This window comes from Oryctolagus cuniculus, chromosome 11 (assembly GCF_051225735.1).
Source record: "Oryctolagus cuniculus isolate XC-2025 breed Fujian yellow rabbit chromosome 11, ASM5122573v1, whole genome shotgun sequence".
NCBI lineage: Eukaryota > Metazoa > Chordata > Mammalia > Lagomorpha > Leporidae > Oryctolagus > Oryctolagus cuniculus.
Window position 1 is genome coordinate 111234093 of NC_142877.1, and position 15639 is coordinate 111249731.

Below are 15639 nucleotides of genomic sequence, written 5' to 3' on the forward strand. Positions count from 1 at the left end.
CAGCTGTGCCCTACCCTCCTGTTAACAGCAAAACTTCAACACTGCTGGATGGGAGCGTGGTTTTCAGCCAGAGCGACAGGAAATCATCTCCGAGGTTTTATCAGTCTGCCTCTGGGTGAGACTCTATGGGCAGAGAGGAAGGAAGGAGCAGAGCTGAGCTGTGCTTATGACCTGCGCTGATCATGCTGGAGGCACACCTGCGCACCCGCGCAGCCCCCGATCTTGTCCCTTCTTCTTCGCATCCCTAAACGCAGAGGCCAGGTAATAGGGTTTGCTTGGAGGCTGTTACAGTTGCTTAGGAAATGAGATCCTGGCAGACAGGCTTCCGGGGGATGTGTGGGGACAACAGCAAGGACTTGCAAATGAAGGCGATAAGGCTGCCCACAGAGCCGGGCACCAGAGACAGACACAGAGTGAGGTCAGACGCAGGCACAGTCATCTGGGAGCCCAGGGACTCCTTAATTGATGGCATTAACATACCCAGAGGGAGACCTTGTCAGTCAGAGAGGGGTAGGTGAGACAGAGAAGCTGAGATGAGCTTTCAGGGACACATTTTAAAAGTAATGATAATAATGATAAAAAGATAGGCAGTGTGTTGAGCAGGGCTGGTGTTGAGATCCCTGCTGGCTGGGGGGTGACAGCAGGGGGCAGTTAGGGGCCAGTTCTGGGGCAAACCGCTTGGATTCAGACCCTATTCAGACATTCACCAGCTTGAACTCCTGAACAACTGCAAATGTGTGCCACACTTTTCTCCTGGGGGAGTTGGGGACAACAGTACTGCCTGTGTGCTCTGGGGTTTTTGTAAGGATTAAATGCATTATCTTATGCGGAGGTTAAGTCCTGGCGCATCGGATGCACTTGGTAAATGCAAGCCATGATGATGTTCCCGGCCTGGTGATGTTCCATGCTGGAGAGGAAGCCGGGCCCACCACACCAGTGGAGCACTTAGCACACAATGCACAGGACACCTATGGAGGTAAGCCAGGTGTGTCCCCCTGGGAGGCTGCCCCCTTCGGCATGCCATGAGCCTGAGCATCCTGAACTGTGGTGAGGTTCAATGGTAAACAAAGTATTTACGACCGTGCCTGGTACATACGAAGCGCTCAATAAATGTTAAAGGCTATGGCAGAATTAACACCATGGATGAACCCAAGGGAATGTCACCTGATACGGCCTCTGGCAGGCAGCCAATCAGCATCGCTGGGTGCCACCCTTACCTGGCTCCTGCACCTATCTGTACTCATTCACCAAGCATTCACAGAGCGGCCGCTGTGTGCCAGGGAGACTGTGACGGGGAGGGTGGCTGGCTGTCCTCTTGGGGAGAACAGATTGCGAATGATTTTCTCAGTGCTGGGCCCTGCAGAATACAGCATCCGCCCAGTGTGGCACATCCATCCCCTCGAAAGCAGAGGCAGAAAGGACAGGAGAGACACTTGGAGCTGCAGGCACTGGTCCAAAGTCAGAATTCTGCAGGCGAAGGTGAGAAAGAGACCGGAGACCTGCTCCTGTCTGAGATAAAGACAGTCACAGCGGAGCGAAGCTGTTGAGACATCCCACCTGCCAGGACTCTGTCACTCCGGAACTTTGGCCACACTACTGCTTCCGAATCCCTGCAACAGCCATGATACTAACCTCAGCCAGCTCCTCCTTTCAGGGTCTTCCCTGTCCACCCACACGGGGCCATTGCCTGTCAGTCTGGGCCCTGCTATCTTTTCTCTCCTTATCTGTCATGATAACAATATCCACACCAGTCGTGGGAGCAGCACCTACAGGTGCAGGATAAACCTCGCCAGGGCATGCACTTGCCTGTCACGATCACGGTTAGAGCTCCAGTGCCTACAGCAGTGCTTGGCCATGGCGGGACGTACACTGCACAGTCACGGTTTTGCCACGTGCTTTCCAAATAGTACTTCACCTGCCCAGGGCTTTTTGAGGGAAGAAATACTATGATTCCAATCTTACAGAAAAGAAAGGTTGGTGAGGTTATATCTTTCCCATGGACAAGTACATACGAAGGAGGAGAGATGTTGTCCCAATAGATGCACTATAAGTTGAAACAATCATGAAGTCCAAGTGCATTGAATACTCATAACCAGCCAAACGTCCCAGGTGAGCAACACAGCACATTGTAGAGTCCTGCTGCTGCCCTTCTCGATCCTGGGGCTGACCTATAGCATTGCCCGAGAGGGTCACGAGCACATCGCTAGCCCAGGAAAAGAGGAAGATTCAAAATTCAAATAAGTATGGTCTCTACTGAGTGCGCATCAGGTTTTTATCATCACAGATTTGAAAACATTACTGGGACACAGTCACTCAGGGACATGTGTGTATGGTTTCTTATGCTGTAACAGAAAGAACTGGAATGGTGACATGCGTGACCCATGTGGCAGGGGCTCCTGACAACAGAGGCCAATGCTGAGCCTTGTGAATGGGCCAACGGATGGAAAACGCACTCCTGCCAAGCGCCCACTGCAGCCTGCAAGAGGTTTGAGGAGCCCCTCTGTTAGCTGAGGACAAGGAAGAGGGGGAGACAAAGGGAGCTGCCCCACCCCAGGTCAAATACAGGGTCCCGGGGAATCTGGATTCAAATGCACCCTGCCAAGCCCTGCCGAATTCCACTTGACATTGTCTGGAACCAACAGTGAGAGCTGCATGGTTGTGAGTTCAGGCTTCAGGAGAAAGACATAAAGGGATTTTACAGAAAGAAACTTCAGTAAGGATCTCAGCTATGTCCACGTATAGAACTGATTGCATTATTTTTCAACCGATCTGTTTGTTTTTGCTATACCATTAGCTGGTTGCTAAGCAACTACTCAGACTATGAGGCTGAACTTTTCTTTGAGGGGAGGGGGCTGAGCAAGAACCCCCAAAAGGTTGATACAAATGTTTGGGGGGTGTGATCAAGGGGCTGCCAATCAGCCAGTATCTTGGGGGTCAAGAATGATCTGGCACCTTCTGCAAATGTGCTCTCTTATGGACATACTCGGGGGCCGTGGGCTGCTGGCCACCTTAGAACATGTGCCTCAGACAGGGATATACGCAGTACAGGCACTGAATGCTGACGGGGCTTCTCACACGTGGTAAGGGCTCAGGCAACTGTCACCATTTTCTAAAATTTTTATTTACTTATTCGAGATACACACACACACAGACACACACACACAGAGAGAACTAACAATCTCCACTGCTTCACTATTCAAATGCCCGTCATAGCTGGAACTGGGCCAGACCAAAGCCAGGAGAAAGCACTGAACCCAGGGCTCCCAGGTGGGAAGCAGGGAACCAGGTAGTTGAGCCATCACCACTATGTCCCAGGATCTGTCCTCTCAGGAAGCTGGAGTCATGGCCCAGGTGTTGAAACCAGGCACCTGCTACAGGATGCAGGTGTCCCAACCAGCAGCTTATGCAGTAGGGCAAACCCCTGCCCACATCACTTAGGTTTGCAGTATTTTCACAGTACTTGGACATGGCCTTTTGTTAAAAGTCAGTGTTACGAAGCCAGCCTGTAGCAAGGTCTGCTCATGGCGTAGGGCCCCACAGCAGGTGCAGCAAACAGCCCTTGAACTTCACCAACCCAGCGATGTGCTGCTGTCCACAAGGCAGATGCACTGACAATGCCTGGATCAGAAAAATGTGCAGCCCATTCACTAGGAAAACTTCTCCCTACACTGATGGTAAGTTGACGTGGTCATCCTCATCCGAAGACAGTGCACATTTATCAAATTCCTTTCTGTTTCCCAGAACTCTGGTGTCGGGGAATGCCCCGGGTCAAAGGTCACACACAGGCGGTCAGGGCTGGGCTGGGAAGGTCATTGTTTGGCTTGGCTCCACAGCATTTATTAAAAATATTTAAAATGAGTTTCTGGGGCAGGTACTTGGTGCAGTGGTTAAGATACCCACACCCCATATCAGAGAGCCTGGGTTCCAGTCCTGGCTCTGCTTCTGATTCCAGCTTCCTGCTAATGCAAGCAGCTCAAGTGCCTGGGTTCCTGCCATCCACACGGGAGACCCGGATTGAGTTGTGGCTCCTGGCTTCAGCCTGGCCCAGTCCTAGATGTTGTGGACAGTTGTGGAGTGAACCAGTAGATAGACGATCTCTCTCTCTCTCTCTCTCTCTCTCTAATACAATGCAAACAAGCAAGGAAAAAGTTTAAAAAAATTAGTTGTCAATATTAAAAACAAATCATCTTAAGCGAAAATCATATTCCTAGCATCCCTTGAAAAATACAAAGAGCGGACAAGCTTGGCCCCTTGTCCTAGAATGACAACACAGCAGAGTGGAGGTGGCTGCATAGACACGGGGAGCAGTTTCCCCGCTGAGTTGCACTCAGCACTGAGGAGCAAGGTCCATGAGCACAGAACAAGCTGCAGGAGGGGGCCAGGGGGACCAGGGGCACCCACGTGCCTTGGGTGATGAGGCAGCTGGGGCCCACCCAGACCTCACGCGTATGCAACACTAGGCAGCACGTCGCCTCATGTCCTGTAAGGTCCTGATGAGCAGTTCGTGGCGTCGATGAAGAGGGAGGGACAGCATCAACAAGCCTGTCCTCTGTCTTGTGTTTTTATGTGACGCCCTGGAGCTGAAGCAACATAGTTCTTGCATGGGAGAGGAGAGGCCACAGCCTTTGATCAAGGGGAACTTTCAACTAGTCAGGGTGAAAGACCTCAGGTGCTTCTGAAGAAGAACCCCAAAGCGGTGCCGGAGGGGCGGGGGTCCATTGTGAATCCCCCACCCCATCCCCGAATCTGTCTGTTCCTTCCTGAGCCCATCTTCCCGCAGCCACCCACGTTTCAGAATCTGCAAGGATCAGGGCCACATGGGGGCGCTCTCAGTCCACAGCTGGGACGGCCAAGGCTGAGCTGGAGCAGCAGCAGAGCTCCAGGCAGGTGGGGCTGCGAGTCGGGACTCCCAGGGCTGTGGACCCCAGCACCCTCCATCCTCATCCTCATCCTCCACGATGCAGGGTTAGGCAGTGCAGGGGCCGCTTACCCTACTGTGTGAGAAAGAGAGAGACAGAGAGAGGCTGGCAGGAGAGGGACTGATGCTATGAAACCTCAGGATGCTGGGAAGGAAACGCGACTCAGAGCTGCACGGCGAGCAGAGGCTGCCTTCCCCGGCCAGAGGGAGCGCAAGCAAGGGAGGCGCTCACCGAGGCTGCGCTGTGGCTGCTGTACAAAGGGTCTCGGCACTCTCAGGGGCTCTTTTCCAAGAAACAGTGACACTGGAGGAGTCACGTAGAGAGACACACACAGGCAGGCATGTGGGAGGAAGGAGTTAGAAGCCACCCTGTCTGGAACAGCCAGAAAGCCCTGGACAGCAAGACACTGGTCCAAACCCGGGCACGGGCTCTGAGAACCTGGGTGGGCTGTTTCTTCCCTGGGCTTCTCTCTTCCCTGCTGGAGATGAGGGTGAGCACGGCTGCCTCTGGGGCCTGAGGAGTGGATCCAAGCCTGACTACGCGCAATCCTCCTCTCACAGCAGCCGGCTCCAGGCCAGAACTCAGCAGTAGGGAGAACTCAGGACAAGACATGCGAGGCTTTGAAAACTGCTGTTGGACCAGGGACGCCTTGTGCTTTTAGTTTTCTTGTGTGTCAAATGGGACTTTTGTGCTATGTGCCTTCTCCAGCTCCTTTTAGTTCCTACTGCTCCTTATTCTGCGACAAATGCCATCCCCCCCACAGCGCTCCAAGCCTGCCATCAGCCAAGTGCATCCCCAGCAGGTGCACACCTGCCCCTCTAGGTGGCGGAGCTGCGGTGAGACGCCGGCGACCCCCAGAGGCCACTGCAAGGTGGAGTTCTGACCTCGGCTCCCCCTTTGCTGAGTGCGTAACGCTCCCGCACTTTCCCAGTTGGGAAACGGAGGTGGTGAAACCACTCGCAGCAGAGGCCATGGGGCAGGGAAGGAGACCTCGGAGCAGCGCCTGGCACCGAGCGAGCACCTCCGCTGAGGCTGGGCAGACATCACGCTGGGGTCTGTGTCAACAGCAGGCTGCGATCTCTCTACGGTGGTGCTCGGAGGGCTCCCTGATCCGAGGGGGGAAGTGGGGCGGCCCATTTTCACAGATGCCGTGGAAAGAGCATCAGAGAGACTTCCTAGAGCAAACTCACCTTCATTTCGCAAACTCGAGTTCCAGGATGTGGCTTGGGACAAGGAGGAAGCCAGACTGCCTAGGGCTGCTTTCCAAACCCCTGGGCTGGAGCTCCGTCTCTGGGTGGGCCTAGGCAGGTCCCTTCCCCTGCCTGGGTCTCCACTGCCCCAACTATTCAAGGAGAGGGCCGGACTAGAAGATGACCCTAGTGGCCTCGTGGTGCTGCCCCACCACCTACAGGGCCTGCTGGTCCCAGGAGCGGGAGTGGTGGTGGCTGGGCCCGGGGTTCTTACCTGAGGTACTCATAGAGCCCGTACATGGGCAGGAAGTCGATGTCAGACAGGAACATGTAGGGGGTGCCGATGTGCTTCATGGCCACGTTGCGCAGGAGGTTCACGGGGTAGAACTGGCCCTCCTTGTACACGATGTGGTAGCCCACGTTGTGGCGGCTCATGAGCACCTCGGAGCCCTGGGCGTAGCGGAGGAACTGCTGGGCCTCGGCGTCCGACAGGTAGAGGGCCAGGCTGATGGGCCCCTCCCAGTGCTTGCAGATGGCCTCCAGCATCTGGAGTCTGCGAGAGAAGGAGCGCTGAGCGCCGGGCACCTGCGCCCACCCTGCAGCTCTGCCTCCGCCCACAACCTCGCTGCAAACCCACGCCCCTGCCTGGGACATTCCACACTCAGCTCCTTTGCCTCCACCACGGGCATTGAGACACCCACGCTGCTGGTCCCGGTCCTCCTGGGCTTCTACCCCAGCAGGTGACAGCATCCCACGATAAAGCCTCAGTCTCCTCTTCAATGAGGGAGGCGTGAGGACACGAGCTGATCCACAAATCCCCTTCCAGCCCCAACCCAGTTCCTCTCTCAGCAAAGGCACAGAAAACAGCTCTCCTGATAAACTAATGCCCTCCAGGAGGCCTGGCCACAGACACAGAGACACCTAGGCCATGGAGTTATATCATGGAGTCCAACAAACAGTAAAAACAAGAGTTGGTTATTTATTTATTTATTTTTAACAAAGAACCCAAAGAGTTTGGAGGTTTCTAGGGTAAAGAAATGATCAAGACTTAAGGAGATGGGAATGCTAATTGCCCTGATTTCATCTCTTCATACATACAATTACTGTGTCAAAGAAAAAGAATAATACCAGAAGTAACAGTGACTCTGATTATGGATGCATTAGTGTGTGCCAGGTGCTGTCCAGAGTTCTCCCAGCACCCTCAGCACCCATTTCCCTCAGGAAGGCTCCAGATGCTACAGCTCCGACACACGTGAGCGGGTACCCTGATGGGGCCTCGGAGTTCACAGGAACAATAATCCTGGGAGCCCAGCAAAGGGAGTGAGAAGGAGGTGAGTGCTGGGAACCCAAGTGTCCCCCTGGTGACGCTGTCTGCATCTGTCTAGAGCTCTCTCTGTCCCCAGGCCCCCTCCCACTTTGCAAGGCCACCTGGGAGACCCTGAGCCAAGCACAGGGAAGAACAGAGGCGGTGAAAAATCAACAGGTGCTTCCAACAGAGGGTGTTCTGCAAGAACTGTTTGCAAAGAAGATACCCGTCCCACACACCCACCACCACCACCACCACCACCACCACCACCACCACCAAAAGACATCGAAGCACAGGCACATCAAACCTGTGGCTAAGAATCAACAAAGGCCACTTTCCCTCCAGTGAGAGGCAGGTGCTCAGCCGGTCAGAATGCCCACTTGATTAGCACAATTACCGGGAAATAGATTCCAGGTATTTCCACGCTTCTAGACAAAAGGAAATGCGAACCCCTATTTCCTTTCAGTGGCTTTTCAATGGGTGTCCAGAGTTCACGCTCGGTAATTCTGGGAATTAGCACTGCCCACGCTCCCTTCCTCTGTCAGTTCCGAGGATTTAGGTACTCACCAGGGTAAAATGCCTTCCATTTCTCATCCCTCACAATGCCTGCTAATCAAATTGCCCAGAGCCATTCTTTAAAAACATGCATTTAGTTAGTAATTTCAAAGGCACAGTTACATGGTGTCTGTGTGTGGGTGGGTGGTGGTGGTGGTGCTGGGGAATCTTGCAACCACTGGTTCAACTCTCCAAATGACCACAATGGCTGGGGCTGGGCCAGGCTGATGCCAGGAGCCTGGTGCTCCATCCAGGTCTCCACATGGGCGCAGAGGCCTAAGCACTTGGGCTGTCTTCTGCTGCCTTCCCAGGTGCACTAGCAGGGGGCTGGATGGGAAGAGGAATGCTCATGTTGCAAGCAGTGGCTTAATCTGCTGCACCACAATGCTGGCCTTTTATCTATTTATTTTTTCAAAGATTGATTGATTTATTTGAAAGTCAGCGTTACATAGAGAGAGGAGAGAGAGAAAGAGAGAGAGAGAGAGAGAGAGAGAGAGAGAGAGAGAGGTCTTCCATCTGCTGGCTCACTCTCCATTTGGCTGCAAAGGCTGGAGTTGTGCTGATCCAAAGCCAGGAGCCAGGAGCTTCCTCTGGGTCTCCCACATGGGTGCAGGGGTCCAAGGACTTGGGCCATCTTCCACTGCTTTCCCAGCCCATAGCAGGGGTATGGATCAGAAGTGGAGCAGCCGGGACTCGAACTGGCGTACATATGGGATGCCGGCACTGCAGGGGGCGGCTTTACCATACAGGCCACAGTGCTGGCCCTGGCTACAGTCCTTTTAAAGAGATACCACATTCTCCATGGTGTCAAATCTCACCCCTGCCACAGGGTGCACTCTCTCCTGGGCTTTCAGGGTCTGGTATTTTGAAATGATTCCCCCTTGCAGCTCAGTTTGATCTCTTGCAAAAGAGGCGACCCTGCACCTCCAGAGAGAGCCGTTAGTACTGATCCTTGCAGAACTGGAGAATAAAGGACAAGACTGGTTTCTAATCTGTAGATCTGAGAGCTGCTGGAGGGGATGGGGGTCAGAGCTGTGTCTCACTGGGCGTGCAGGGGACACAGGGAAGCTCTGGACCCTGCATTGACTTGGTTTCTGACTCAGTTTTCCAACCAGGGAGCAAGCCCCACCTGGTGCGGCTGTTCTTCCCAGCTCTGCTAAGAGTTTGTAGCAGGAACAGAGACAAAACGTTCACGTTCCCAGGAGAAAGGTGCTGCTGGTGTGAAAAACAAGTTGCGCTGCACAGGAAATGGTGCCGGATGTGCTGCAGAGCGTCCGAGAGTGAACCAGAGAGCAAATGATGGCGTGATCCACGACCGCTCTATGCCACCAGCTCCCTGAGTCTTCCTGCCAGGAGCTGGACAGCAGTGACAAACTGAGCCACAATGCCAATGCCTACATCTCTGCCTCTTACCTGCTGCTGGCCACGTGCCGGTCATGCTGTGACTGTGTTCATTGTGAGCAAGCATGATAACTTCAAAGAGGCGAGACTCTCATCACCAGGGGATGGAACGCAAGGAGGTGAAGCAAGTGACACCTTTATGTCATGCAGCTGGATTCGCACCCAGGTCCGTCTGATCCCAAACCCAGCATCTGTATGTGTTGGTGTCTGGTCGACAGCAATGTCCCCCAAATATCTTCCTCTCCTTGCTGTTTCCCCAAGCAAGTGCACGTCCCTCCCTTGATGCCAACCTCTCTTTTCCGCCACCTCTTCAGCCCTTCTTGGGATCCGCCCACAAGATGCACCATCCTCTGGCTGGTTCTAGGGGCTGTCTCCCCACACCTGCTGCTGAAGGGGTGCTTCATCCTGGGATGCTCTCACTGCTGCAGGGCTCTCTCTGATGAGTCTTTCTCTGCTCTCCAGAGAGAGCAGGAAGGGACCCCTGACCCGGCAAGCACTGGGTCACTGGGGAGTATTTCAAAAGACACAGATGAATTCTGAACCCACAGAGCTGGGACTCTGGGAAGAATCGGAGAGACTTACAGTGGTTAGATCCTGGGTACTGTGAAAGAGCTAAGAAGCTTTGGCGGCGGTGGTGCACCTTGCTCAAGAGCACGGGATGTCAGTGCATGTGACCCCTGAGTCCTGACTGTCCCATGCTCGCTTCCTGTTCCTGTGGAGCCTGCAGGGGCTCTGTGCTGGAGAGAGTGGGACTCAAGGCTTGGGACCAGCCACACAGATGCCTGGTGGGTCTGAAGATAGGCGGGAAGCCTCACAAACTCCCTGCAGTTATGAGGGAGCAGGCAGAGAGAGGGCCGAGGGAGATACCTGCAGGGCCAGGGCTGGCAAGGAATTCAAGCACCAGTGGTCCCAAGCAGCCCGGGCTGCCGACCACTCAGCCCCACCTGGGATGGGGAACTCCCAACCTACCGGGTGGCCCATCCTCACCTGGGCACTGCAGCTAGGCAGGCTCTGGGTGCCTCAGCACGGCTGGCAGCTGTGGGCTTTAGGGTCACACAGATCTGGATTTGCACTCTGGGCCATCCAGCTGTGATGGTTCTCTGAACTGTCATTTCCACACATGTAAGTTGGGGGTTAGCAACATCTTGGGTGGATTATGAAATTGCTACAAGTCACTCCTCTCCCTCTACCCGCACCCTTTGGTGATACTCATCCTCATTCATTCTGGGCTGGTCCATGGGGCATGAGCATACATATCACGTGATGGTAAAAAGTGCTTATGCAGGGGTGGGCACCCAGCCTGGTGTTTAGGATCCTGGTTAAGAAGTCCACATGCCATACCAGAGTACATGGGGTTCAATTCCTGGCTCCAGCTCCTGGTTCCAACTTTCTGCTCACAAAGACTCTGGGGACAGCAGCGATGGCTCATGCAATCAGGTTGCTGCCATCCACGTGGGAGACCCGGATTGTGTTCTTAGCTCCCGGCTTCAGCCCGGCCCAGCCCTGCCTGCTGCAGCCACTGGTGAGTAAACTACCGAATGGCTGAACTCGCTCTGTCTCTCCTGCTGCTCTGCAACCTGCGACTGCCACCTTGACCAGGCCAGTGCTGACTTTCCACATCATGAGCCATGTGGCCCAAGCGCTGCCTTTGTCCAGCTGACTGCCACCCAACCCCTGGGCAAGCCACGTAGCTGATGGCAGGCACAGGGATGAGCCCAGCTGAACCGCTAACGCACAGTATCGTGAACTCATTACGGTTTCTGTACTCAGCTGCTGAGGCTCGGGACTGCCTGTTAGGCAGCAATGGGTAACTGATACAATCTCTAGATTTGAGTGTTAGATGAGATAATTATATAAAAGAGGTCTCTAGCCCAAAGCTAGATATATGGCAGGTGTTCAGTGTGAGCGCTATCATTTTCCCATTAGTGCTGTTTCTCCCTTTTGAATGTGCATTCAATTCAACAAACTATTCACTGAGTACGTGCAGCGGGCCAGGTACGCCACACAGGACAAGTCACTGCATTCTGCAGCACGTGGGCAGAGACAAGTCCACAAACCACACGGTGACAAGTTCCAGATGGAACTGGGACTACCGGGGCTCAGGGCAGGGACACAGAACAGAATGGACCTGCGAGGGCTGGCCAGCGAAGGCTCCTCTGAAGGGGAGGAATGCTGAGATCCGGAGCTGTGGTCTGAATGTCTGTGCACCCCCCCGCCCCCATGGACTTCTAACCCTAAGGCGATGGTTTTAGGAGGCGGAGGCTTTGGGAGGTGATCAGGTCACAGGGGCAGAGCTGGGCCATCAGGAAGCCTTTAGAGAGGTCACTGGCCCCTCCCACCACACGAAGGTGTCATAAAAATAACCAAACCAGAGAGCGGCCCCTCGCCAGACACCACGTGGTCCAGAACTGTGGGAAATAAACATCTGCTGTTTGTAAGCCGCCTGGTGCACAGGTGTAAGCCGCCTACACAACAAGGAGGCTCCAGCTTTGTGGAAGTCTGGGGGAAAAGCTTTCTAAGAGGAGGAAACAGCTGTTGGGACAGAGATGGCGTCGGCAGGTTCAATCGACAGCAGCAGGACCGCTGTGGGTGGGGGCGGGTGAGTGAGGGGCTGAGGAGAAGGCGCCCCAGCGGTGGGCAGGTGCCATCTTATGAGCCTGGAAGGCCTTGGGAGTGGGGTGGATGCTGCCCTAAACACAATGAGAAAGTCATCCAGGGCTTTTAACAACGGAACCTGATTTGTATTTTGAAAAGATCCCTCTCATCTTACAGGGAGACAGAAATTCCTGGCACTTGATAAACCAGTCGGTGCTTAGGACATCCCCTGGGGAGCTTCAAGTGCAGGTTCTGCAGGCTGGCTTAGATTCTGGGTCAGGAGGGCCAGGTGGGGCCTGAGAACCTGTATTTCCAGTTCTTGCTGAAAGCAGAGAGGAGACTCCTTGGCCAGGTGATGCCCTGTAACTGAGTTAGTGCTCCCGCACCTTGGTCCATGGCACTCTATGAGCACGTCTCTCCCCAACCAGGTGTCCTCCCTCCCCAGCGCTCCCCTTCCACAACCCCACCCCCCACCCCCCTCACCCTCCCAGCACTCCCCTCTTCTGCTGGGGCGGGAGGAATGGGTGCAGCTGAGCAGGCTTCCCGGCCTAAGAGCTGCCTGCGGTGGCGGCACTGAAGGGAATTCTAGAGGGAGCCGGGCCCGGGAGCCCGGAGGCAGCTACCTAATTCCTTGTGGCATTCACGTAGGGCCTACTTCTGACTCGAAGGTTTACAAACACACCCGAAGTGTTTCTGAAATTAAAAATCAATCCAACAGGCCCCAGTCAGCACACGGCTTCGTAATTGACTGTTCAGGGATTTGGGGGGGCGGGGGAGTAGTTGCAGGAGTTTCTCCGTCGCCATCAGCTGGGGCTCCGCTTCGCAGCTTCCCGCTGTGTCCTGCTAAGCGGCTGTCTCCAGGCCTTGGTACTGCCTGGACGGCCACACTTGTCACCTTTCACTAGGGTGCCCTGTGTCTGCCATGCATGGGGGGCGGGCACCGTGAGGGCAGGTCCTCCCGGGGGCACCTGCAGCCCATGCCTGCAGGGTGCTTCCTGCTGGCTTCTGCTCTCTCTGTGTGCACACACACAGGCTGGGGTTGCTAATAACTCAAATCATTTTCCTTCTATGTGGTTACAAATCCAGATAGCAAATTCTAGAAGCTGGCATAGAGCTTCCCAAAATAAATAATAATTAAAGCCGGATGTGAAATATGGACCGTGGGCTTTCACAGGGTCTCTCATTTAACAAGGACCTTACACGGCATGGGAGAAATCCAGCCCCTAAGATGCCCCAGACCAGCTGAGGACTGAGGGAGCTGGTGGGGATTTTTCACCCAGAGCACCCTGTCCTCATGTCCAGGGCCTGCCACCCAGCACCCAGCACCCAGCACCCAGCAGAGACCATGTGCTGGGTTCAGGGAGCCTTTGAATGTATGCCAGGGCTAAGTACAGCACGGCGCCCGTATCCACCCATTTAATCTTTATAACCCTGGAGATAATTATGATGCAATTGTCATTCCCATCTTACAGATGAGGAAACTGAGGCTTAGGTGACTTGTCCAAAAGCCAAACCCACCCAAGAAGTGGCAAAGCCACAAAGAACCCACAGTGCCTGACTCTAGGGACCAGTTCTCGTTCACTGTTAGGCCAATCTACTCTGATTAGAAACCGCATCCGATTTCTTGGGTACCCACTGGCCGTTGACCTCGAGGCAGAACACCCTGCTGACGACTGAGAGTATTTTTAGGAGGTGTGGATACAGCAGAGGGGAGCCAGCAATGCTCACAGGGATGGGACCGTGGGTTTAGGCAGCACTCACTCACCTGTGAAAACTACAGTATCAGGCCCAGTCATGCTGCGTGCAGAAGAGATGCCCTCTCCATAGCATCACTCAGCACGACGTGGAGGATTAGATTTTACTTTCATGTTCCACGCCATGGAGGAGAAGGAGCAGACAGGGCTGCAATGAGGGTGGGTGTGGCCAGGTGACTTGCTGATGGGGCTGTTTGGTAGTGCAGGGAGCTTGGGCATCCAAACCCAAAGCGAGATGCCAAGGGGGACTTAATAACTTTGGGAGTATCTCCTTCTCTTTCTGTCTCTCTGTAACTTTGCCTTTGAAATAAAGTAATTAAGCATTTAAAACAAAATGAGATCTGGCATTGTGGTGCAGTGGGTTAAGCTACCACCTGCAAAGTTGGTATCCCATACAGGTGCAGGTTCAAGTCCAGCTCCCTGCTAATGCACCTGGGAAAGCAGTGGAGGGTGGCTTGAGTGCTTGGGCCCCTGAACCCACATGGGGACTCAGAAGAAGCTCCTGGCTCCTGGATTTGGCCCAGCTGTGGCCATTGCAGCCATTTGGGGAGTGAATCAGTACATGGAAGGTCTCTCTATCTTTCCCTCTCTCTATAACTCTGCTTTTCAAATAAAACAAATAAATATTTTTGTTTACAGTTTAGGGGTGATCCTGGGACACTGGTCTAGGCCAGGTCCCTTAGAGAGATACGAGCCAGAAAGGTCAGCCACCTTCCCTGGTTTCCCCAAGGTCCCCCTGTAATCCTCCCTGGCCAAGTTCATTGGTTCTCTTCTGCTCACTCCTGCCCCTGAAGCTCTGATCAGACCCTGGGCGTTCCCAACTGGGCCTGGTGTGCTCTCTACCCTGGGAGGCACCTGGTACTGTATGCCGCCTATGGGCAGGGCCAGGTCATCACTTCCGGTCATGCCCATGAATGGTTGTGTAAGGGAAGGACACAGCGGTCACTGTCCAGCGGCAGCTGTGGCTCCAGTCTCCTCATTTCCCTTCTTCCTTGGGTCATGTGAATATGGCTCTCCCTCTTCAGACCCAATTCTTCCCTTTATCCTCAAACAACAAGTCAAAAGCCCTTGGTTTTCAGTGCTGGGAGCAAATGAGACACAAGCCCTACCTTGCTGGATTCCAAAATCTGTGTGGCCCTCTCTCCCTTGCCCAGGAACCCTCCAGGCAAAGAGTGGCCGCGAGGGGGCGCTGTGTGGTGGGCGGGGCCCCCGTGCCATACCTGTCCATGGAGAGCTGGGCGACCAGGGTGACATCCGTGCTGTCGGCAGCAGGCTCATACTCGTAGTGCAGGAAGTAGAGGTGCGTGCGGTGGACGGTGAAGCGCTCTCGCCGGAACTCGTAGCACAGGTCGTCCTCGTCCAGCTCGGAGAGCTGCTTCTGGAGCTGGAAGGTAGGAAGCGGAGCCTGGGCCCAGGAAGAGCAGCTCACAGGGCTGGCTGGATGCCTGCCCAGTGCGCCCTGTCCCCCCACCCCCAGCTTATCACCTGCTGGGACGTTATTGATGGTCACCTGCAGACTCTGCAATTTGATCTGACTTCACTAAGGGTCAAGTGAGAGGCGGACGGCTCTGCCACCTGAGAATTAAGGCCCTCATGGCTAAGAATGATGGTGGCACTCAGTGACAAAACGGGTGGCCTTCCATAAACCTACAAATAAACAAGTGCTTTCTAAGACAGCTTAGCACAAGGATGTCACATCACACAGGGGAACCGCGGAAGGGGAGGGACAGCCAGGACAGGAAGGGCCTCGGTGGGACCTGATGCTTCTCTCTCTCTGCAGCTACAGATTTCCATCTTGGCACCAGGCATTGGAAACAAAACAGAACAAACGCATTGCCAGATCAGGAACTGCTTTCCTCCTGTTTCATCTAAGTTTAATCAGATTCTGATTTCTGAAAGTGTAATCAGAATCCCACCCT

General features: G+C 54.3%; 1 protein-coding gene across 6 annotated transcripts in view; it reads right to left on the minus strand.

Annotated features, from left to right (window-relative positions):
• The window catches only part of LARGE1 (LARGE xylosyl- and glucuronyltransferase 1), a 564622-nt gene that overhangs the window by 21466 nt on the left and 527517 nt on the right, over nt 1-15639 (minus strand). For all 6 annotated transcript variants that reach the window (XM_051846591.3, XM_051846590.3, XM_051846588.3 and 3 more), the window contains 2 exons: nt 14941-15104; nt 6384-6662 (listed from right to left, as the gene is read on the minus strand). In XM_051846591.3, coding sequence (XP_051702551.2) covers nt 6384-6662; nt 14941-15104 — 443 coding nt within the window. The remainder of the gene's footprint in view (nt 1-6383; nt 6663-14940; nt 15105-15639) is intronic.